At 43.0% G+C, this 23989-nt stretch overlaps 1 protein-coding gene across 1 annotated transcript in view; it reads right to left on the bottom strand.

The window, feature by feature from the left end:
• Positions 1-23989, bottom strand: part of ANTXR1 (anthrax toxin receptor 1) — a gene marked incomplete at its 3' end in the record, with an annotated part of 106574 nt that overhangs the window by 64784 nt on the left and 17801 nt on the right. Inside the window, exons 7-11 of the mRNA XM_009573086.1 lie at positions 23784-23852; positions 21631-21711; positions 14281-14341; positions 10897-10995; positions 198-267 (exon numbers count right to left, since the gene is read on the bottom strand). Coding sequence (XP_009571381.1) covers positions 198-267; positions 10897-10995; positions 14281-14341; positions 21631-21711; positions 23784-23852 — 380 coding nt within the window. The remainder of the gene's footprint in view (positions 1-197; positions 268-10896; positions 10996-14280; positions 14342-21630; positions 21712-23783; positions 23853-23989) is intronic.

The following is a 23989-nucleotide window of genomic DNA, read 5'->3' as shown; positions in this document are numbered from 1 at the left end:
GCCTTTTGTACAGGTTAATTCACCCTGCTGGTGCACTCTCTCCCCTGTGCTCCAATGCACACCTGCCAATTAACCCAACAAGCACAAGAGACAATGTCAGAATTAGATGCATATAAGAACAACAGAATACAGTGAGATGATGCAGACTCATTTTCCCACAGGCAAAATAAATATTTGAGTACGTAGAAAAAACATACATGCCAACTTCTCGTAGCACAGGTGCTGGGCAGAGTAAGTAAGTATCTTCCACTACAAAAGGCTTCTCATCTGGAAAAAAGAAATATTGGGATTTATTACCTGGTCCGTAATACAGGCCTTAAAGACCAAGCTTAAATAATGTTTTTCCTCACTCTTGATACATAAACAAAATCAAACGCTGTATGAACGATAAAAAGCTACTGCACAGCAGTTGTTCCAAGGTAACTGTAGGCATGCTTTTAGCCCATGGAGTTACAGAGTAAATACAAGGTAACAGCAGATACCCTGCACTTCAGGAAAAAACAAGAATTCAACACTTAGCATTAACCCCCCGAGAAAGATGGGGAAGTGTGGCAGCTGACCCTCCTTCCTCATTTCTTTGTAGAGCCCTTGTGAAAACTGTCTTGTTTTCAGACTGCCACAGCTCTCTGTCATGCTCACTGTGAAACTCCATTCCACAAAGCTCTTTGCGCCACCGTTCCTACAAAAGGGCTGAGGACTACCTGCCCCTGCAGAGCTGAATGCCTCAGGGCAATTGGAAGCCCTGCGCCGCCTGTCACCCACATGTCGCACGCAGCACCCTCGCCATTCCTACAGCTGCTCCATGCTGCTGAAGTCTATCACGCCACACATCCAAACCACAACAAAACTGAAGATACAAAGCTTTTTGAATGGTCAGAGTAAGTTATCACAGCCACTCTATACAGGAGACCAGATGGAGTTGCAACAGATATAATTGAAAATAGCTGGGTTAAGAAAATTGTACATTACGGAAAGTTTTGCACTTCAAGGCAGACTTGTCTGAACCTAAATTAAACCTTCCAATCTAAATTATACCATGATTTTAAAAGTGTGTGTGAGAAAAATTATTGGTAGGCAATTGCCGGGGAAACACGAACATCAGCTAATACTCTTTTGTTGTAGACTTAAATCAGAAGTTTATACCACCTCTCTGGTGACCAGAGAGATGGGGATCCCAAGGAACTTCCCAGCCCATTTGCCAGCTGACTAGAGATCGGGCAGGTTGGCAGAAAACCAGGCAGACAGGCTGGGTGGTTTTTGTTTTTTTGGACTGGAAACCACACATTCCTGCAGAAGGGGTTGATTCTGCTGAATCAGCATTTTCCAGAAGCACGTCACTGCATCAGAAAGCTTTCTACCAGCTGTACTTATAACCATCTCTAGGGCCTTCTATAGAGATGCTTATAGACCTGAAATGAGCTGTTACCAAATATTACCAGCTTCCTAGAATTTTCCAGTTAAAATTTTCATGCTGTTTGAAAGCCCCTCCTCTCCTGACAGATTCCTTCCCCTTCTCCTCTCAAACCTGTAGGTTTCAAATCTCATCTTCAAACCAAATCTTGAATCTTATCTCTATATACTGCAGGGTGGAAGAGACCTTCATTCTCTGGGGCCGTATTGAAAGAGGAGTACAATTCATCACCACCTCACTTTGCTATTTCAATCACAGACAGCAAACCTGGGGTCTCTAACCATCCGAAGTGTCTTCACAAGTGCATAGCGCACTTAACTTCCCAGGGTACACGTAACACTGGCAAAGTGAAAGCAAGGTTACAGTGTTCAGTGCATCACTGACAGGGAATGGAAAGGAGCAAAGATAAAAGTTTAATCAAATCGTTTAGCAATCTAATGAAGAGCTGAGCTATTCTGACTGTCTGGTCTTTTGTTTTTGAGGAAACTTGTGCAAGTTACAATTCCATTTAAGGTGCCAGTGGGAAGAGGAAAAGCCATGAAGAGACACAAGCCAAAGAGAATGTGGCAACCTTCTCTAAAGTAATTTCTGCATCAGCTGTGAGCCTTGTTCCTTCTTCACTCAGCTGCCAAGATAAATTTGTTCACATGGATGGTGTCTAATAATGATTAGGGCAACAGCAGTAGAGCACTATTGATCCTGGCCCCATTCTCAGTGGTTAGCTCAGCAGGGTTCACTCAGAAGCAGGGTCACGCAGTGCATTTTACTACAGTGGGTGAGGCATAAAGATAAGAGATACAGACTGCAAGAGCTTGTCCCCTCATTCAGAAGTCAAGCATTCTTTCCCAGACATTCCTAAAAGAGAGATTTTCACTGAATAAAAAATTTTAGAAAGCAGTAATATTGCTCTAGTAATTCCTATCACACATTATAATCCCTGTTTCATACCAATGTATTTCTTTGCTTTGGCAGCAATATAAAAGATTATTTCCTCAAGCAGGTTAGGAAATGTTTATTTTTTACACTCCATTAAAAAAAATGAAATGGTCATGAAAAGTTGTAGCCTTCCCTGAAGTTTTCCTTATGTTTCCAGCTTCCAGCAAGTCCCATGCCTACATACACACTCTTGAATTTTTGGGTTACCCACAGCAGTTATTTTATTAAGGACTGTGTGACACAGGCAAACAGCTGAAAGTGAAACATTTTAGCCAGCCTTATGGTTTTCAAAGACAGGCTTCGCTTCTGCACCATGGCTCACCTACTGAAAGCAGTCTTCAAGCTTCTGTGATCTCTCTAGATCCCTGCTCCTGCTGTTGGCCTGGAAAGTACCACATTATCGCTGTTTTCCCACAGCCTCAGTGCAAGAACACATACGAACATTTCCACTACGCTAAACATTAGGAGCAGATGTTTTCAGCACAGAGTATTCCTTTGGTAGCCCCATACTATCTAGAAGATTACTTCCTCATTAAAAGAGAGGCGGACAGACAACAGGCATGCAATGTAGTGATACAGTGCACATCCCTCACTTCCTATCGCCTACAGCACAGGCACTGGATTTATGGTGAGCTTGCATCATACACAGGCACTCAGTTTTGCAATGGAGTTACCAAATCAAACCAGCAGCATTTCCCACTTTGCACAAGCAAGGAAGACGCACAGTGGTGGTGAATCTGGCCCTGCAGTTCTGTTCTCACCCTGATTTATGAAGGTATCATTAACTCCCATAAATTTATGACATTGTCTCAGCACACACATGCCAAGAGAATGAAGACCACTGTCTTGTTTTCTCCTTTGCGAACACTGGCAGCAAAGGCCAAAGAATTCTCCATGCCAGCATTCACTAAAACAAAAGCTGGCTTAATCTTGCAAGGCCTTTTACTTAGATCTCATTAGCTTTTTGTTTCTCTTTCTCTCCCTTCCCACCCCCAACTCGCATTAAAGTCTATGCCTCTCTAGAAAGTTTATCAGACTCAGAGTCCCAAGAGGGGACTCATGGCTGGCCAGGCTGGCTACAGGGAGAGATTATTTTGTTTGGAGAATGTTTGTGTTTCACCACAAAAATGAGTGACTATTTTCCTTTGCTCTAAACAAAAGAAGATCCATTTGGTTTGCATAACTCTGGCCATCTGACTCCTTCCTGGAAAACTTACATAGGGAAACCAAACAAAACAACACTTCTCATCTGCTATTGCATCTGTATCTGCAGGATGCATTTGAAAGAACGCCGCTTTTCTTGACTGCTACAGAAAAAACTTGCTGTATTCCTGCGCAGTAAGAGGTGGGCCTGAATGCTCCCAAACTCTAGATCTCGTGCCAAAAATCTGAATTTTGTGGTTTGGACTCCTCTCAGCTGACAGTACTAGTGGAAGAGCTGTGGAAGGCGGGGGGCGGAGCGCTCGACTCGATGTCGCTGACTTCGCTGCCCAGGAAGTGATTTCTGTTCTCGGCTCGGCCGCTAGCCGGCTGTGTAACCGTGAAGAAATCACTTTGCCTCCTTTGACAACTTTATAGAAAGAATGCCCAGGCCTTGGTCGCATCTCAGACACCAATCAAGGGCAGAGCTTGGACGTCTTCAGGAAATATTGCAGTGCCTCACTTTTGAGAAAGTCCGCCCACAGTAATGGGCACAATTTGCTCCTTACCTATCCACCTCTAATCACTCCATCAAGCAAAATAAGATTCTCACTGTATAAAACCCCCCCACAGGACACTGCACTCATGGGCAACTGAAACTAGTCAGCCCTGAGGCATAAGCCATTCACAGCAGTGTGCAGAAATGGAGAAGGGTCAAACAGCTCACAAAAATACATCTGTTTTCTGTGCATGCCCTTTCAACAAGGTACTTTCTACTACTGCTCAAATTCCTGTAATTCGCTACCCAGCATTCCTACACCTTTTAACAACTATCTGTAGCCTGTAAAATCTATTATTCCCAGCATTAGTGAACAGTTTCTTTTGCCATTAGCAGGGTGTAACCTTTTGGCAAGCCAACCATAATAATAAAAGCCTCAATATATGCATGATGTTTTAACACAGAAGAGCAAACCTCAATAAAATAGACGTACAAAAACCCAAAGAAAGTGACCAAGACGGATCGTAGTACTTTCTTTTAGCCATATAACCAAGCCAAAATTAGCAGCCTTTTCTTTGGTTAATGGTTCATCCAAGAACCAACTGGCATACTGAAAACTCACTGCAAAGATCCCATACAAATGGGTTTAAGAAAGCACAACATTTTCAAATTGCCACCGCGATATCGCAAGTGCTGATTGTTGGGCTCGCAGTATCAGCAATATTTTAGTCCAGAAAAGGCTGCAAAAGCTGTTTGCCAAACTTCCCATATATCACAGACTAAAAATTTCCTTCTGTTATCCCAGTATTTATGATTTGCATTCAACTAAAGTAAGTCTCAGAAAACACTTTAACCTTGTCTTCTGTTAGTGTAGGAGAGAAGACTCTGGTCTGTTAGACTAGTACAGCTAAATTGGGGGTGGGAGTCTGGCTGCTCTCACATAAGACTCCCTCAGGAACAGCTGTGCTAAGACGGCTGTTCTCTGTACCTCAGCCCACTCGAGATGGGTAGCCCTGAGCCGTCGTGAGCCTGAGCACTTCCATTGTCCCTTTGTCACCTCAGATGAGGCAAAATAGCTCCATAATTCTCTGCACCGCCTACTAAAACACAATCTCTGTTCATCCTGGCTGACTCCTCCTCTTATGCCACTCCTTGTGACAACTCTGCAAACAAAGTTTTTATTTCAAACCCATTTTGTGGGGAGATAGGAATGTAGAAAGACACTGGAACACTCTCTGAGCTAGAGAAACTGCCTGCAAGAAAGACCCATAAATAAGAAATGTTTTGTTAATGCTGTAATGAAAACCACATTGAGATCACGCTATAATTGCTCTGCTTTGTGTAGAGACACATGAGCTTTGAATGCCAAAGCCATTCAGAGCAGAGTTAGGGGATTGGGGGGGAAGAAACAGATAAGCACAGAACAATGATATCACATTCATAACAATCTCTAGATGGAGAGGAGGGATCTGGAAGGAATCGCTTTTTCTCTGATGGGTTCATCTGCTGTGCATACAATTCTGTTCAACAAGCACACATAGCTTCAAGACTACTAATAGAACTTGGCAAAGTACCACGCTATTAATTTGCTCATGCTCAGGAGAGCAGCACATGCTGCAGTACAACGGGGTCACTCCCAGGCAGGAGTTTTGGTCTAGCACTGCAACAGCTCCGCTCCAATCTCAGAGCTGTTACCATAAGCTCCATCATGCTTATTTGCACAGATATACTAATGTCACAGTGAGAGACCATCTTGGACCCCCAGCAGCATACAGTATAAGTAAGTGAGCTTGGTAAAGCTCCACATTGCACAGAGATTCTCCTCTTCACTCAGCCCAAGTTTGCTGACTGCTCTGTGCTTCTTCCTCCACACTCGGCCTGGACAGCTGCAGAGAAGTCTGCTGGAGGTAAATGCACAGTAATCCTGTTATCAAGTTCCTACACTGCAATTTGTTGGAGGCTAGGAGAGCATTTGAGGGAAGTGCGACCGTTTTCTCCTGTTTTCACATTCTTTGTCAAGCAATGACTTGGGCCGCCCTTCAGAATAGGATGCCAAGCTCACCTTGGTGTATGTTTTCACCTAGGAAAAATGAGAGCCATACGTTTTGTCCTTCATAAAGGTCACACTCCCAAAAACACCTGATGGAGTTTGTACACAGTGATGGACATTCTCTAGTACCACAGTGGAAAGAGGGAAAAGCTACTATAAGAAAATAAAAGGAAAAGATTCAGTGGAGGGTTAAAGCGACGTGATCAAGTGGGAAATCGGGGATTAGAGTGTCGAAGTGCAAAGTAAAACGTTCCTGTGCTAAGAGTGACCAGGCTGTGAGAAAGTAAAGAAGATATCACAAAAAAAGTACTGTGCTGCCAGGAAAAGGAAAGACAGGAAGAAACCTGCTAGGCTTTAAAAACAGAAGACAATTTTTAGAAGGCATTTGTTGGGCAGTTTTGGGATACAGTTCCCTATACAGCTCACTCTCCGCTGATACCTGGCGAAGTCCTGCTCCCACTGTCTTCGCCTCATTTTCCCTTGCTTCTGGTACTCGGTGCTGAAACAAAAATCAGGCTAGTTTGTGCAAAGCATCAGTTTTGGCCAAGCATCCAGAGCATTCACTAGAATGCAAAAGATCTAGCCCCACCTCTGCTGTGGTGCATGCTGTTTCCTCACCAATCTTACATCTCTCTGTTCAGTTTTAAATTGCCTAGGACAGAGCTCGCCTCTATGCCCAGAACTGTCTTTGCCGGATCCTGCACAATCTGGGCAGACAAAGACATTTTAGCACCATAAAGCAGTCATAAGTCACCGCACTATATAATTACTTTTAACTCTGTGCAGTCTGAAACCAATTCTCCTAGGTCCTGCTGCTGGCAGAAAACACCCTGCTGTTGAACATGCATCTGATTACAGTTCTCCTCAGCCAAATATTCTTCATGGTTTCTACAGATGTTCCTCTTTTTTATCCCATAGCTATGAACTTTATGAGACGATGCTCTCTTCACCTGCCACTTTTCTCTGCCAATAATCCCAATAAAAATCTATTAGCTCATGCCCTAACCTCAGCAAGTCCTAGCTGTGCTGGTCTAGGTCTGATCTGGGATAATTTAAGGTTTCGGGAACTGTTGACTTAGTGTTATCTTTAAAAATACCTCCCTCCCCGATACAATCAGAGGCTGAGAGGTTTCAAGCAAACAAAAACAGCTGAACTTATCCAGTCTCCATCAGGTTTCCATAAAGTTCTCATTCGGTTAACTCTTATGTTAAGCTGTTTGCAGTTAAGTGCCACAAAGGCACACTGAGAATGCAGGCTGGAGCTGCAGGTTCCAGAAAAGCAAAACACCGAGATACATTCTCACATAGAGCAACTTAAACTTAACAGAGCTGTGCCAGTTCCCACCAGGAGAGACTCGGGTTTGAGAACATTGATGAGCAACTGTTGAGTTCCCTCAGTTAGGGAATGGTTTGAATTCAGAAATTGAGTTTGTGGCCTCTTGCTTCCAGGTCACTGCATCAATCTAGTGCTGTGCAAAATGAACTGAGAAGTCTTGGTGGAGTGCCAAGGAGAATGAGCTCACTTTCCACCTATGCATCGATTCAGGACACAATGAATGCATCAGGTCAGAAGGTGGAGAACATATTTGGCCCTTATCCTCATTTCCCACAGTCATTCAGTGGACACAGGCAGACAGCTTCAAACAAAAAAAGCCCATGGGTTGCACAAAGATAAGCTGATCTTTCCTGAAAGCCTCTACCAAATTATGATGACAGACACCATAATAAATTACTCAGCTGGACAAGCAGTCAGCATGCAGAGAGAGAGGAAGGAGACTTCCTCCTCACCTCCACCAACACCAGGTCATAGTGTTCGGGAGTGAGGTAACCCTCACAAACAGTTCCTGCCATTGGCAACACTGGATGTTTTTGTGTCTCCATAGATGGGCCACACTGAATAGTGGACAGCTGATGGATGACATTCTTAGCTCCGTGAAGACTTTAGGATGTTTCCAGGAACGAAAGCCTTGCTCCAGAGCCAGCCAGCTCTGAGGAAGCTGAGCTGAGAAGCAATTGGGATGCAACGGCAGGTCACAGCTAGCACAGCCTCAGGCAACAGAGGTAACTTTCAAGCTAATGACAAGAGAGCAAGTGGTCTTCTCTGGAGGAAAAAGGGGAACAGCAAACCAAGTGCTGAAAAGACTTTACATAGGAGAGAAAAAAAGGATAGCACTAATATCATTTCCCTACCGCACAAAGCTGGCAGGAGCAGTAGCTACTTTTACCTTCCATTCAGGCTCAGAGTCCTGTCCTGGACTCACAGGGCAAAGGGGGCCATAAGAAGGACAACTGTTGGATGGATTCGGAGGCAGAAGTGAATGAAGAACAGGCGATCGAGAAAGGAGACCTGCACCAAATCTCTAGCTTCTGAAGAGGCCCCATAAACCAGTAGGAAGAGTACTAGGCTGGGTGTCAGGACATCCGCATGCTTGCCTGCGATAAGCTCACTTGGAGCAGCTACCTTCAGTTCTGTAAATTCAGTTCCCCCGCCTGAAAACCAGGAGTAGTAGAGTTTATTCATTCCATATACAGCTTCCAATGCTTTTTCTCTTCAAGATATGGATCTATTTTAAAGCTCCTAATAAAAAGTTCAAGTTAAGCCCAAGATCCAAGTTTTTCAGGCCTTCTGAACTCACGCTCAAAGACCTTTGTGCTGCAGCTCTTGAAAGCAATTTATAGAAGAAACGGAAAGCAATTTGGGGAAAATAGAGTAATGATGTCCTTCCACCAAGGAAGGACCAAACCTAGCTCTTATCCCCTCCCACACAGGTTGCAAATCTGGCCCCGGGGGGTCCTAAAACTGAAATGCTGTACACATTGACCCAATCAGTCTTGCTTTAGAGATCATCAACAGCACAAATCTCTCAAAGGGATATCTGGTCTGAGGGATGTTCAGGACTTAAAACAAGGCCAGGCCAAGCTACACCACGGTGACATGGGCACTCCTAAATCTTGCAACTTTCGGGGCTTCTGTCATGCTGAGTGGTGGTCTTTAACTCCTATAACTTCTATTATACATGTCCATACATTTCTTAGCATAAAATACAACTGCTTGAAAAATCCTCCACTAACTTTTCTCTTGAACTGAAAGTAGCTCCTCCACAACGTGGAAGTTTTCACCCAAATTACATGTTTGATATGGGATATTCACATTGTAACTGAAAAAAGACAGCAGACATGCAAACTAAGAATGCTAGAAACTGTCAGCTTCCAGCAACGAAACCCAAAGGCTTTTGGGTTTGCACCACATGGCTTCAGACTTCTGATGAAAAGAAAACTTCTACATATTTGAACAGCAACTTCATTTCCATTGGAACCTTCCAGGTGGCGAGAGAAGGGAAGGTTTCCTGCCCAGCTCTAGAGAACTACAGGAGACTTTGTAACACATATGATCCAAACAAAACTTTGGATCTGAACTCTGGGGAGAAACCAAACACGGTTCAACACCTAAATGCAGCCATGATCCAGGTTTAAGGAGTTCTGGCCACATGTGAGGTTTGGGTCCGATTTTACGGAGCTTAAAAGGAAAAGCATGCATCTGTGGCTGCCTCTGCTGTTCTTTATTGAAAGCCACCTCTCACTTGTTCACACATCTCCAGCACTTATCTCCGGGCTGCATGGAGATGCCTCCAAAACAGTTAATTCACCATATCCCCCCCATCCCAGTGCTTTTACTCGGATCCCTCTCCTTCCCTAGTCCCACCTCCAGTGCCACCTGCTCCTCCCTGGACACTTAGCCCTCCAGCTTCTGCTCTTCGTGTCCTCAACACTCACCATATCTGAATTAAGCAAACATGAACCACAGCCAGCCAAACTTTCTGCTTAGTGACACAAGAGTTGGCAATTCCAGAACCTGCCTACTACAGAGGGGGCCAGCATAACACTACAAAAGCCATTCAGGACAGATTACATACATACACTCACTGTCCTATAAACATACCTGCCCTGAATGGTCAGTAGCGTTCCTCACAGGGCAAGAAGCCTTAGCAAACTGTTCCCCTGCTCCGAAGAGCAAATTACACAAATGCTCAAAGCATGAGCAAGTCCAACATTGAGCCATTAGACTTTCACATGTCTAATTCATAATAGACTAATTCATGCATTTATTTTATACTCAAAACAGTCAGGACCGCCTCCAAAACAATCAGGCAGCTTCTGAATAGATTCCATGTTGATGGAATTCTACTGTCACTGGTGGCATTAGCTACCAGTTATGCTTTCTGGTTTCCTATGTGGGTTTGCAGGCATGACAGATGAGAACAACAGGATCATTAGTTCCTCCAGCTAAACGGCTCTCAGTACGCTTCACAAAAAGACCAGACACTCAGGGTCTAATTTGCTTCTCTTACTTTGGTTCTTCTGCTTGGTGAACTCTGTAGAGGAAACATCTTTCCAAGCTGCATCCACAGAAGCACAGAAGCTTTAGCCCCTGCTCCAATACAGCTTCCAACAATAGCGTTTATTTAGGCTGCACGACCAGGCCTGCTAAGTACCATAAAATATAGGTAAGGAGTGAAACAGACCTGATCCCACTACCTACTTCACCCAGCAAGACACATATGCTCTTTACAGGCAAGTTTCTTGTCTTCTATATTTTGTCCCCTCCACTGCTCAAGCTTATCTATTCACACACTTGCTGTCAGGATCGCAGTATACAATACCACCAGCAATTTTCCTCTAAAAAAAAAAAAAAAAAAACACACACCACTCTTCTGCATTCTCCAAATTTAATAGCTCCTCATCCCATAATTACTACCTTCTCAGTCAACATATTTGAAGATCCAAAATGTTTTGCAAGCAAATGCCTGCCAGTGCAGAGTCGGGGGTGGAGGGGGCGGGGCAGGGATCAAAACAGCTTACTGAGAGTAACCGTGTCATTGATCCTGAAACTGCAGAGCACTCTGTCAACATTACGGGCGTGTCGAAATCCGTTTCCTCTCACGACAACCTGAAACGACTCTGTAGCAAAAGAGACAGTAGATTATTGATACATAGCGAGGCAAAGAATAGTCATTTAGACAAGGCATGTAGGTCACAAGTTTTCACTTGAGATCTCTTGAGCTAAAATTTGCAGTTTAACAATTTTTAAGTTTAAAAATTGTTAAAAATTCAACTTCCACTCTCTCCCTACCCAATTTCAACTTGAGTTTTTAGAAACAGGAAATAATACACAACAGAAACATTTTAACTGACCTGCAGTGAAAACATTAAGCTTCAGAGGCACTGAGCTTTCCCCTCCCCAGGCTGCCATTTTAAATGGCAGAAAATTTTGGGTGAAGAAAGGTAAAAGTATCTTTCCATGGAAAGAAAAAAAAAAAATGTTGCAGTGACAGATAACTTGGAGAAGTTCAAGTGCTATTTTCCTAGGTAACTGCAAAATTGTATCAGTTGCCGTGAGTTTTGTCACATCCTGCCCTACTAGCCTGTACAGTGACCAGGAGTCCCTGGCTGGACTCATCTCCATACAACGACAGGGGATTTCATCAACCGAGCAGCTTTCTAGTCTCTAGACAAAGGCTATGATCTCAGAGTCTGTGGGCATTTCTCCAAGTCTTCCTCTTTGCTATTCTTCCAGATCAACTCTACAAGGTCACCGCAAGCTGGGGCGCAAGCAGAAAGCATCAAGGACAGTCACCAACACCTGAGCGCTGAACTGAGCAGTCCTTTTTGGAACAAGCAGGGCTGAGCAATGAGATCATATCCTCACAAGTCGTTCAGAACACTCTACCATCCCTTGTTATTCCAACTACTTGAACCTTGTAGTGGGAAAGGTTTACAAACTTCCTGCAGCCACCAGCATTAAGACTGCCTTGCCAGGTAAGCACCATTTTCAGACTTTCAGATTTTGAAACAGGGCCATAGTCCCAGAAAAGTTCTGGCAGCAGACATAGGAACTCAAACTCTACAGTTCCCCGTGGTGAAGGAAACAGCCCCCACAATTCCTGTTGCTACCTAGGAGAGGCACTCAGATAATCCCCGCTGGTGTTTCGCTGGTGAATGTGGTTTGAACACAAAATGTTTCACTGTCCGAGACAACGCAGGAGTAATCACAGTGCATCAGAAACACCACCCTGGTTTTAACATTCCCAGGAGCAACAAGGAACTTAGTTTTTGCAGATCCAAAGTTCTCCCCTTGCACTTTACAGTCCCCATCTTCTTTCATCTCCCTTAACAACTCACACACTGTACTTGTCAAAAAAAGCAGATTTGCTCTGGAATCTGGGCTCTTTTCCAGGTCCCACTCATTTACAGCCAAGTTGCAAATCATCCCACCACATCTAGCCAGGGAAGCTGCCTCGCAGGGCCATTATGTGTTGTCCAAGAGCCTTTGGGAAGAATGGGGGAGAAGAGCTCTGTTCTGGAGTGCGGGGGCTGATGAATACTTAAGAGAAATCACAGAAGTCTCAACTGCTGGGGAATGAGAGTTCAAGTACAGTCAAAGAACAGCATATCAATGATGTCAGATTAACCACAGGGACCCTGTCTCTGCTTGAGACTGAAATGAACAGATACAATATGCACCCTGCATGTCTGTACTGATGCAAAACCAAATCATCAAGAAACCGGCATTTCAGAATGATGTTTGCTGCTGAAATTCATTACTCAAGTGTCTGGGACCAGCCTGCAGTGCAAGAGAGGCCCTCAGGTAACACGGAGCCCTCATGTTCTCTCCTTCCAAAAGAAAAAAAAAAAAAAAAAAAAAAAAAAAAGGCCAAAACCACCACCACTCTTCAAGGATGTGCACAGAAACAAGAAAACACGAAGTATCAGAGCTATACCTGCAAAAATTTATTTTTAAAAAATACACTAATGCACATAGATTTCATATTCCATGGCACTTTCATTAGTCTCAAAGTCCTAAGTGATTAAATTAGCTGCAGTTCAAGAGCAGCGAACTCATTTGCCCAAACTCGGAGATGAGGCCTTGAATTGAGCATCTAAATAACTGTTGGCATTTTTCAAGGTTAACGTTGCTTGTCTTGTGAAGTACTGGCCAAATGCCAATGTGAATGGTTTATGTAAAACCCCTCTCAGCTGGCTCTGTTGGATACAGTTGTACATTACCCCTACATTCCCATTAAAATACAATGAATGGGAGTGATAAGATGTATAAGGAACTGACAAGCACATTAGAAAGCGGTAAAGATGGTTATAAATGGTGGTTATAAGTCATCTTCTGACTTATGACATGACATAAGCATCATTGTTTATCACTTAGATAACTATGTAAATATACTTTTAAAACAAATCTGTAAGTGTGTAAAGTGGGTCTAAATGTTCATACAATTTAATTTCCTTTCCCAAGCATTTATGGAACATCACTGCACTATTTCAGAGACTGTCATGACAACAATCATCTACCACACCAAGGTAGACAGAGCCCTGTTTTGGAGCCTTTTTTAACAAAGGAACTATTTAAATGGCCAGCCAAAATGAGAAGTAGATGACTAAGTACTAGAATTCACATCAATTATGCCATCCTGGCTTCTTAAAAAACAAAACTACTGTAGTGCACACATGGAATGCAAAACTGGTGCCCGGTACTTCTTGGGCATTTAGCCCGGTGTCTTGCATCTCCTTGGAAAAGACGCCTACCTATATATGTTTAGGTATACAGGCAGTTGCTCCAGGAACAGGAGATGCAGAAAGGATGCTTAAAGCAGCTGCTTTGGAAGTGAAAACAAAGAAGTAACGATAACTGGCTTTCTGATGATAACTGATTCACACAGCTCAGCCGAACGATGTTTAAATTCTAGTCCTCTCAGTCACTTATCAACCCTAAAGGCCTAAGAAATGTTCAAAGAATATTAGAAGCCTTTAGATCAAAGTGTGCTCAGTCGACTTTCTTGCTAGTTTCTTAAGAAGCACTTCCCTCAACAATCCTGAGATCATGAATTTGCGAAACTCTAAACTTAACCACAAAGTCTTATTTTCTGATTTGGTTTGTAATTTTGCAGCGCATCTACTTCAAGTTTGGCACAGTCCAAGTAAGACAGACTGGTTTGACTGAAAAACAGGCAAAATTGTCAAATTCAAGCTTTTTCTGTAAGAAAATGCCATTTGACATCATTTGGCAGAAATGGGAAATGTGTAAGCTACTGTAAAATTAAAAAGAAATTAATCAAAAAAGCAAAAGATATAGCTCCAGTTAATTAATTCCTTTTGCACTCTCCCGCACTTAGAGATAGACAGAAAGATGTATTTTAGGCAACATGAACAACTAGGGCCTCAGTTTATACTTACCCCCTGCACATATACTGGAAGGCTCTGCTGCCAGAATTTCTATACAGGATTTCTTCAAAATCTAAAAGACAGAAAAAATGTCATGAAGTATCTCAGACTTGTTTCTATAGAAACACAAATCTGAAAGCGTGAGACAAGTGAGAACACGTGAATGCACTTGTTATCACGTAAATGCTTAACTCAACATTGCACTTTGCATTCACGTCACAATTACGCCATCTTAGATTTTCACTTTAAACCAACCACACCGGTGTATTGCTCTTCCACAGCAAGCTATTGCTGTGGAGGAAGGCAACGGATGCCGACGCTCTCCAGTATCTCAGCACAAGCTTGCCTTTGTCTGTGGTACAAGTTATTATGTGGTACAAGACTATGATCCGTAACAACTAAGGTGCACCCTGAAGGGTTAGCAAGGCAACGTCATTGCCCTCCCTTTGTACGACAAAGATAATCTATTTTTTCTCCAAAATCATGGCTCTCTGCCTCAAATACCTCCCTCCCCAAAATTATTCTGCAGCCCAAAACTCTAAATAAAACGTCACAAGTTTAAGCTAAGCTGTTTATCTTGGCATTAAAACTTCCCAGGAATATCTTCGCAGCCACTTCTCAGGTCTCAGTACAGGGGTTCAAGCTTCTTAACTTTTTAATCTGATCTATGAGAGCATACCTGAGTGCATCCTTAAAGTTGCACTGTGATTTCAAATCAGGATGTACGGACAACTGCTCTTTACTTAAACCAAACTTAAATTAAGTAGTATGTCTTCATAAGAGTTGGCACTGCCTTTAACCACTTGATATGTAGACAGTGATTTACACAAACACTTCAGCATCAGGCTTGGCAGACTGCTTGCAAAGCACGAGGAGCATGCTAGAGTTTGAAACTGTGCCATACGGGGCTAAAATTGCTCAAGCTGTTATTTGCATGCAGCAGCCTTTCCCCTGCTCTGAAGACCAACTCAAATTCTTCACTGCACACAGTCAGCAAACTTGTGACAGTGTCCGTAAGCCCCTGTGAGAACGGCAGCAGTGACCGAGAGCTGTGGGTGTTCAGCACTGGGCTGAGCAGCCCCTAGACGAGGTAAAAAAATAAAGAAAATTAAAAAAAAAAAAAAAAAAATCAAAATTTAGGTCAGCTCCAAGAGGCAAGTAAATGTCAGCCAAGCATCATGACTCAAATCCAACATGAAAATTATTTTCCCAACTTTAAATTGAAACATCTGTAAGGAAAGAACAGCAACCAATACAATAAATTCTGCACGAAAAAGATAATCTATTTTTTCTCCAAAATCATGGCTCTCTGTCTCAAATACCTAATTGCAAAAGGTACAGATAGAACCATTTTTTAACACTTTTAAACAAACGTTTGAGTTACTCAGAAGCAGGGCTGGTAAAGACTGAAAGAGTACCAAGGGACTGAAGGAACCAGGACCGTCTGAGCTGCTGGCAGCCTGACAAGTGAGGAGAAAGAAGATTTGCAGGAACAAGGTTATACAGGAACTGTCAAGTGGAAAAAAAGAGAAAGTCAACAGTTGAGAACAAAACTGAAAAGCACTAGAAGAATTTGAAAGGTCGAATGAGGAAAATACACAAAAATTAAAGAGGACTGTAAGAACACTCTTCCAAAGTATCCATCTGCAGCTATCCATCCATCCATCTCCTGCCAGTCCTCTACTACCTGCCCCTTACTCATTCCAGGTACTGCTTCTCTGAAGACACAGCATTCTTCTCCCAAAGTGACTGCCAGGGCTAATGAGCACAACTAATAGTTGATGTTTTTCCAAGTATTTTTCCTCTCCACTGAAAAACGTCTCCTTTCAGAAGAGAATCTTTTCACATTTTTCCAAATTCCCCCTTAGATTCTGTTCCCCTCTCCCTCATCATCCCCAAAAGTTTTAATACATATTTCTTCTCCTCATTGCCTTTCAGCACTGAAGTGAAAGAGAAGTAGGCAAATGAGTTGGAGAACAAATACATGATAAATACAATCAATACTTTCATTTTTTAAAAAATCAAGTAAAACCTCACATGATTAAGTTTGAAATTCATGACTTCTATTCAGTCATTCGCAAACATTCATGCTGTAAGCCAACTCGGATAGGGGGGATGGGTGGGTGGGTGGAATAGCAGGTGTCTCAATTAGATGATGCAGAGCTCCCTTCCAGTCAAATCCAATCCATTTACATGACTATAAAAAGCTGGCCTTAATGGCTTTTTACAGTGCCAACTTCAATATTTATTTTGATTTAGAATAATACTAAGTTTCCAATGCTCCAAGCACCCACCCTAACTTAAAGTAAAAATCAGGCAGCAGTAACTATTGCAAAAGAATTCCTTTATGTCTCTTCTTCGTCGTAAAAATAAATTCAAAAAGAACTTCAACATATTCAGCGTAGAAGATTTCATCAAATCTTCTGTTCTTTCATTTCCTGAGGACTGCACAGCCTTGTGTGGGCTGTAGGTGCACTTCATTCACTGCGGGCTGGCTCCCCAGGAAAGCAAAATAACATGCAAGAGTGGTGATGCAATCTCCCAGCTGAGTGCCTATAAACCGCTCCAACAGCGTACGTGGGAGAACTGACTCCACATCCTCATTTTCATTGGGAGAACTACAACAGTTCTGGTTTACTTGGTAACTAACTGCAGGCCTCAAGGCAGCTTGCCTTGGCATCCATGCAGACAAGTATTTGAAGCACGTGCTGGCTCTTGGTGAGGAAGCATCCCATTGTCTTTAACAGCACACGCTTAATGACCAAGCTCACGTTCCCAAATCAGTCTCCTGTTGTACTCTATGGGGCTCCAATTATGCTCCAGCTTCACACAGGCTCCTGGGAGGATCTCTTGTTAATATCTGTTGACATGCCAAATAAAAAATGCAACACATCCTTGTGGAAGCATGGCTTTATTTGTCACAGTTACCTCTACCAGGACAGAACTGAATTTAGCACTACCTGTGACTAACAGCCTTCTACCAGGCAATGCATTAAAGGCCAAGAGCCAGGAGAGGCCCTGCAGATCATCGGGGCCCTTTTAGAAACAAAGGGAAGAAGGGGAGTGAAATTCTGCAGCTGCTGGAAGCTTTCATTTGGTATTCTGGTCCACAAGCATGCAGACAGATTACTTCACCACAGCAGCTGCATATTTTTTATAAATTTTTTTCACCAAATTTGGGAATTCTAATTAGCAAACAGGATGCTGAAGTTTAATAGAAGGTTACTGCCTAATCAGTGCTAGTTGAATGACCTACAGTCTGAGGCTAGGTACTTATTATCAAGCTCTGTTGAATTACTAAATAACAAAGTCTGTTGCCAATTACATAACAGTAATTTATTTATGAAGTGTTTCCTGTCCAATAATACCTGCATGAGCTAAATAAAATAAATATACTTAAGTCCTTTTTAAAGATGCATTTGGGGAAAAGAAAGAAGTAGAAAGCATGATCATATACCACTAAAAGTAACAAGAAACACTACGGTTGAGACTGGGAGTTCACATTCTCTACTTTAGATGGGTAAGCTAGCTACCTAAGCCAAGAGGCTTGAGTTGTTGACTTTCTCTTCGGCCTACGTAGAAAGCCTGGCTCTGACAAAAGACAGATTCAGAATATCTATGTGAAGCTCCTGCTCTGAATTGCCCTCTGGAGATCCCACCCTTCCTTACTGGCTGCAGAAGCTTAAAGAGCCCAGCTTGCTGACCCTGGGCAATGTATATGTAAAGCTCAGACTACATGTTAGCAGTAAGGCAGACAGTTGGCTTAGAAATTGTGTGTACAATACAGATTTTGCACATACAGGACGTGCCTTGCCAAGGAAGTAACTTTCATCTCTCCCCCCCATTCATGGAGTCTCAGCCCCTCTCCCTGCACTAGGGAATATACAGTTTATCTATTTGCAGGTGAAGTTTGAACAACCAGCTCAGGATGAGCACTTAAAAGCATCACATTTCTCATACTTCATCTATCAGACACTGACATCAAGTTCTTCCAAAAGTTACCACGCTACACATATCCAGGACTGCAGTTTGTTCCAGAAAACATTTGTGTAACAAAAGTATTCGGAGACAGTATAGTTCCAAGCTAAAAGTTCTTGGGGCGAAGGAGTACATTGAACTGCCATATCAATTCTAAAAGCTGAGGCAAGACCTGAAAAATACTGAGGGTAGGTAGACACCATTGCAAGGTGATCCGAAAGGAGTACACAGGAAATTAAACTTAAAAGGATGAATCATTTGCACAATTTATACGGATAGGAGACAGTCCCACAAACTAGTTCATAATACTTCATTTCTTAGACATCACAACTGCTTCATGAGGCTTCTTGCAGCTGACTCAAGGGGCCCACCATTACATCTCTATTTGAGACAAGCTCCGAGCTAGTGCCACTGTTTAACACGTGGCAAGGATCAGGGACTATTCTTGTGCCAAGCAACTGCTCTTTCAGTCAGTTTCTGTCAAAGGCTCAAAGCAAAGCAATGACAGGATCTCATCCTGACTTTCACGTTGCTTCGTGTTCCATTGCCTCCAGCACTCCTACCAAAGACATACTGAGCAGGAGATGAAGTTGAGTTTCAGGTTTTCCTTCAAAGACTTGCTCCATTTTTCTCTAAATTGACAGGTTATGATCTGCAGAAATTTTTCACAGCAAAGAAAAATTTAATAAATTACTTCAGTTCCTTCCATTTGTTTCCCAGCTTACAGCAATCAGATGTCTATTTCTCTACCAGATTCCTCCCTCCTACCAAACTCAAAATCCCCATTGAACATGGGAGAAGCTGAAGTTTTAGCAGTGGCTTTTTCACAACGAGGGAGACAAAGCAATTCGTTTGCTTAATAAAAAAGTCACATTGGAACTCACACGAGAGAAAGGACCAAAACCTACAGTGCACTGAGTACCTTTAGCTCCCGCTTTAAGAATCATATTTTTAAGCATGACTTCAGCATGGGACTGCATTTTCAGCTCTATTAGGCACAGCCTCCAGGGCACAGCCTGAATAGCTTGGTGGTGCTTAGTGGGAGACAGTCGTCCTCTGAAAGCACAGAGCAGATCTCCCTGCAGCTGCTAACTCAAAACTTGCTGGCTCACACAGAAAAGGAAGGGCAGGTGTGCTGAAACATTTGCAGACCCACCACCCTGAACATCTTTGCTCAGCAGATGTAGAGGCCCAGCAGAGGCCAGCCTCAAGCTCCACCACTCCCAGCTCCCACTCTCTTCCTCATTCCGGAGGAACTTCTAAGTCTACCGCCTCTGCACACACAGAGGGTCAAAACAGATCTACTCCTCAGGACAAGGGGAGGAGGGAAGAGTCAGGCCGCCTCAGTAGGAATACAGGGCAGTTCACACCAAATCACTGCAGACCAGAACAAACCCAGGTCTTTACATCTCTAGAGCAATTTCCAACACTAATCTCCCCCAGGCTCATCATTTTATCTTTGCTTCCCCTGTAACATCAACCAGCAGCTAGTAGCCTAACCAATCCCCTCTACACATGGCTGAGCATCCTTGCTATACCAACTCTTACACAGGATTCGAAAGAAGCTTCCAAATCTCATGGCTCTTTCAACACTAAAATGCTTTCCTGTGAACACAAATGTGTTGTTTGTTTGCTCAAAGACAGAGGTGCTTTACAGGGACAATAAAAGAAGGAACGAGGGAGCTTTTTTTCCAGCTAGAACAGGAGTCTACAAATTCTTTATTATTCTGCAGAGTGATTAATGTCCTTCTTGCCATTCCTTTTACACACCTCCTTTCTACCCAACCTATTGCAGTCACTCCACTCAAATGCACATGATCAGGTCGCAGTTGTTGTACTGTACATTACTGTACAACTACGTTTCCTTGTGACCCTCCTTTCCAGGGCTGGCAAATCTTGCACCAGTCAACTGAAACAGATCTTGACTAGGTTCCTGGAGCCTGTAGTCTTCCCATTCTGTTCAGTATAACTGGAAAGGGCGTCAGAACTGCTCCTGGAATTCATTAAAAACAGCTGCAAAGGGAATGCAGGGCTGGGAAGCAAACTAGGGGTTTTTGTTGTTTTGTTGCTTTCTTAAATGACATGCAACACCTGATTGTCCAAGAGAATTCAGGCAGTAGCCCCACACTTGGACAGTGCCAGGAAAACCAATAAGCAAGGGATTATATTCCATCTACATGCAAGAGCACTAGGGAAAATTGAGCCTGCGCTGAGGGAACAGTTTTGCTTGGTACTACATAGTCAGAATAGTGTGTAATCACCGTAAACACAGAAATCTGAGACCCCCCTGGTGAACGTACCCTCCCGTAGCTTCAAGTTGTACGTTTCATCTGTGTTTTATCAACTAAAAAGCCTATACCAAAATGAACAAAACGAGTGTCCTTAAAAGGATTTCCTATCCTTCTTTGTAGCCATGGGAAGCAATCTAATTAGAACAGTTATGGGATATGACTGAGCAAAAGGAACAGAAAAATACTGAAAGCTACCTGAAAACATACTGTTTCCTAGTGAACACTTGGCACATTTTACATTTATAATGAAAATGGCACACACATATATTGCCTTTCCTGCTCAGTCAAGGGAAGCGTTGGTCCTAGATGACACAGTATTAGGCTGCTCAGAGTTTTAGAGCTAGAAATAGGGATGCCCCATGAGGCATCCTTATTTGCCAGTAAAGCCCACGGAACCATTTATGCAAGCCATGGGAAAGGAATCAATCTACGCCCCTCCTTGTCAGCTGAACTGCTAGCTCTTATCCCAGGCACTCAGGAATGGGCCAGCTCTTACATGCTGCACCCAACCCCCAGAGGAAATGCCAGGAATTGATCAGTCTGAATCAGGAAACCTAGGTCTGGGGGATGGAAAAATAGCCCATTGGTCAGGAGGCCGAATGTAGAAAGCCGAGTTTTGGGGATTTTGGCATACATAGCAAGATCCCTTCCCCCATTCTAAGTAGTGAGCAGTGCAGCACATCCATCGGGACAGAAAGGATGCTAATCAAGCAGAAAGATGGAGATCAAAGAGTGCCCCAATCCTTCATATGGAATGTGCTCCAACACATCTCTGCTGTCCCAGTCTGTGGCAGCCATTTTATAAACTGCCAGCATGTGCCCAGTCCATTCAGTCAGTTACTTCCCATCAAGGAGGGAGACATACAAAGATAATATTTGGGCTCAAACCCTCCTGTGTTGTGACCTGTTGATAAACTCTACCTTGAAGTAGCAATATTAGTACAAACAAAGGTCGGCTTTTTTGGAACAAATGTTTAAGTGATTTATTAGCACTCAGCAGGTTCTTGTGAACACAGGAAAACTAAACCTTCAACTGTGCAAACTAACACAAACTAACATGCACACATGCAAACACATCATTAAAAATACTTACAGAGTCTATGATCCCCTGAAGGGCTTCAAAACCATCATTCACTGGAAAGACATGATCTTTGCTGTCGGCAATTCTAGCCAGCTGACAGAGTGGTAAAAATAAATAAAGCAGAAATGCAAAGAATGAGATAAATTAGCCAGCAGGCAGCAAATTAAGACTTCTCCAGACTCATCCACTTGCAAGTAAAAAACCCAAATACTCCAAGTACTCTGTGTGGATTGCTAGTGCGTTATAGTTTGTCAAGCATTGAAAAGTTTATCTCTTTAGCCTGATTGATTTTTAGAAAGCTCTATATCAGGAATCAGTACAGTCTTCCCTTAACTTTGAAGACAAAGACAAATGTGGCTTTCACTGATGTCCAGAGCCTAATGATCTTTATTGCAAAAAACTGTCTCCCACATGATTGTAAATCACCCAGCACAGTAAATCCCCAACCCCAACCAAAATAGGCCACAGCATCAACATGACAGGCCACTAATGCAGAAAAACATTCAGCACATACATCATTTAAACCAGGGAACTAATCAAAATGATTCAGTATTTTCACATATAGAGAAAACTACAGCAAATTATACCCCACCTGGAGATACAGGCCTGATTCACCTTTCCTATCAGGACAGAGATTTGACTAGGCTCGACCATTAGAGAGCCAAGAAGAAGAAAGCAGGGAGCTAACAGGAGATTCTTTCCAAGTGGGAGGAAAAAGGGAGCGGAAGACCATTTGGAAGCCTACATGACAAGGAAGAGGTGGTGGTAAGGTAAGGGGAACCAGGACATCACCTGTAAAGAGCTACATGCAGGTTCACTTGTCAATAGCATGCTAAGGGTTAAGGCAAAAATATAAGCCCAATTCAGAAGTAATGAGCTCTCCATGCATCTGCTGGAGCAGAATCAAGTTTTACTGCTGCAAGGCCAACGTTTGTTATAGTAATTCTCTCCCATGGCAGAGGTAACATCAACCCAGCAGGCCTCTCTGGCGTTTCCTGTAGCATTGCAAATTGGAGGCAGCAGACTAGCCACACATTCCTCCCTAAACCCCACTGGCTCCACCTTTCCAGCTCATGTCACTCAGAACTCCCACTTCTCAAGCAAAACACCAAACTGCCAACCTCCTGGTTTGCATCCAGAGAAATACTCCAGGCAACCTTCCTCTGCCTGCTCCGAGAAGGGTAGTAAAGCTGCTTACTGCTTGTTGGCCAAGATACAGCAGTTTCTGTAAACCAGGATGTTTACAGTTTCCTCAACTCATTCCCCACAGTCCTCTTCCTAGTGTGTTCTGGGACTTCAGACACAGTCATCTAACACCAGATGATTTCTTCAGCATCTAAATGACTTCAAGTCAGCTATCTTTGAGGTCCGCTACTTTAGATCTAGTCTCTTTGCCATTTTTATTCTCTCTTTGCTTTTTCTATGACTTACTCTGGGTTACACTAGTCTCTGGTTTTGATTCAAAGGAGATTGTTCTAAACCAAGTTTTTTTTGACTCCTTTTTGAATCAGTGCTTGAAGCTTTGTCAGAAAGCTGAAAACCTGGAAAAGCTCTATTCAGTAAGTATTTCAGCACTCCACTTAAGGGCTGTACAAGTGTTTGACTCATTTAGAAAAACATAATATCAAGTGTTACACTTGGTGTGAAATGTAATTCATGGACACACTAACATTCATATGATAAATTTAGAAGTCAGACTATCAAACGGGAAAACACTGTAAAATATTAGTGTCACTAATGAAGCTGTTTGCTTTTTACAGCATAGTTTTCCTGTGAAAGAAAAGCTGGACTGAAACGGAAGTGTTATATGGCAATACCTCAATTTTATTGCAAAAAAAATAGTCCCCACAACCTCCTTCTGCCTACAGCTTAAGCCAGACTGATTTGCTGTTCTTCATGTGTCTTTTCCTCTGCTCTTCTCCACCATTACCAAGAGTCATTGTGGCATGCAGACAGAGGGACAGTTCTCAACATATGGAGGTTACGACAGAAAGGGGCTTAAACCCAATGCGCCCAGACCAAGACACTTCAGGCTGTCAAACAGTCAACAGAAGGAGAGGAAGACCACTTGAGAAGTCTTGAGAAAGTGATTCAGGAGCATGTGCCTGTGTTCAACATGCACCTTTGCCAAGTACCCCAGTAAACACAATGAGTGCCTCCTTTACCTGGGTCTCATTGAAGTCTTTCACACCAACACAATATACTGTGGCTCCCAGGTCACGCGACCGATTAGCCTGGAACAAGGAAAGGTAGGATGACATGGATGCAAATGTGATGGGATGCAGGTTTCTGAAAGGTCTTAATCATAAATTTAGTCTTTCTCCGTAAAGTGAGCATGGGGGGCTTGTCAAAATAGAGCTTTAAAAGCTTT

Source organism: Fulmarus glacialis, unplaced genomic scaffold (assembly GCF_000690835.1).
Source record: "Fulmarus glacialis isolate BGI_N327 unplaced genomic scaffold, ASM69083v1 scaffold27942, whole genome shotgun sequence".
In the NCBI taxonomy this organism is placed as follows: Eukaryota; Metazoa; Chordata; class Aves; order Procellariiformes; family Procellariidae; genus Fulmarus; species Fulmarus glacialis.
The sequence above is the reverse complement of the archived record's forward strand: the minus strand, read 5'-3'. Positions and strand labels throughout refer to the sequence as shown.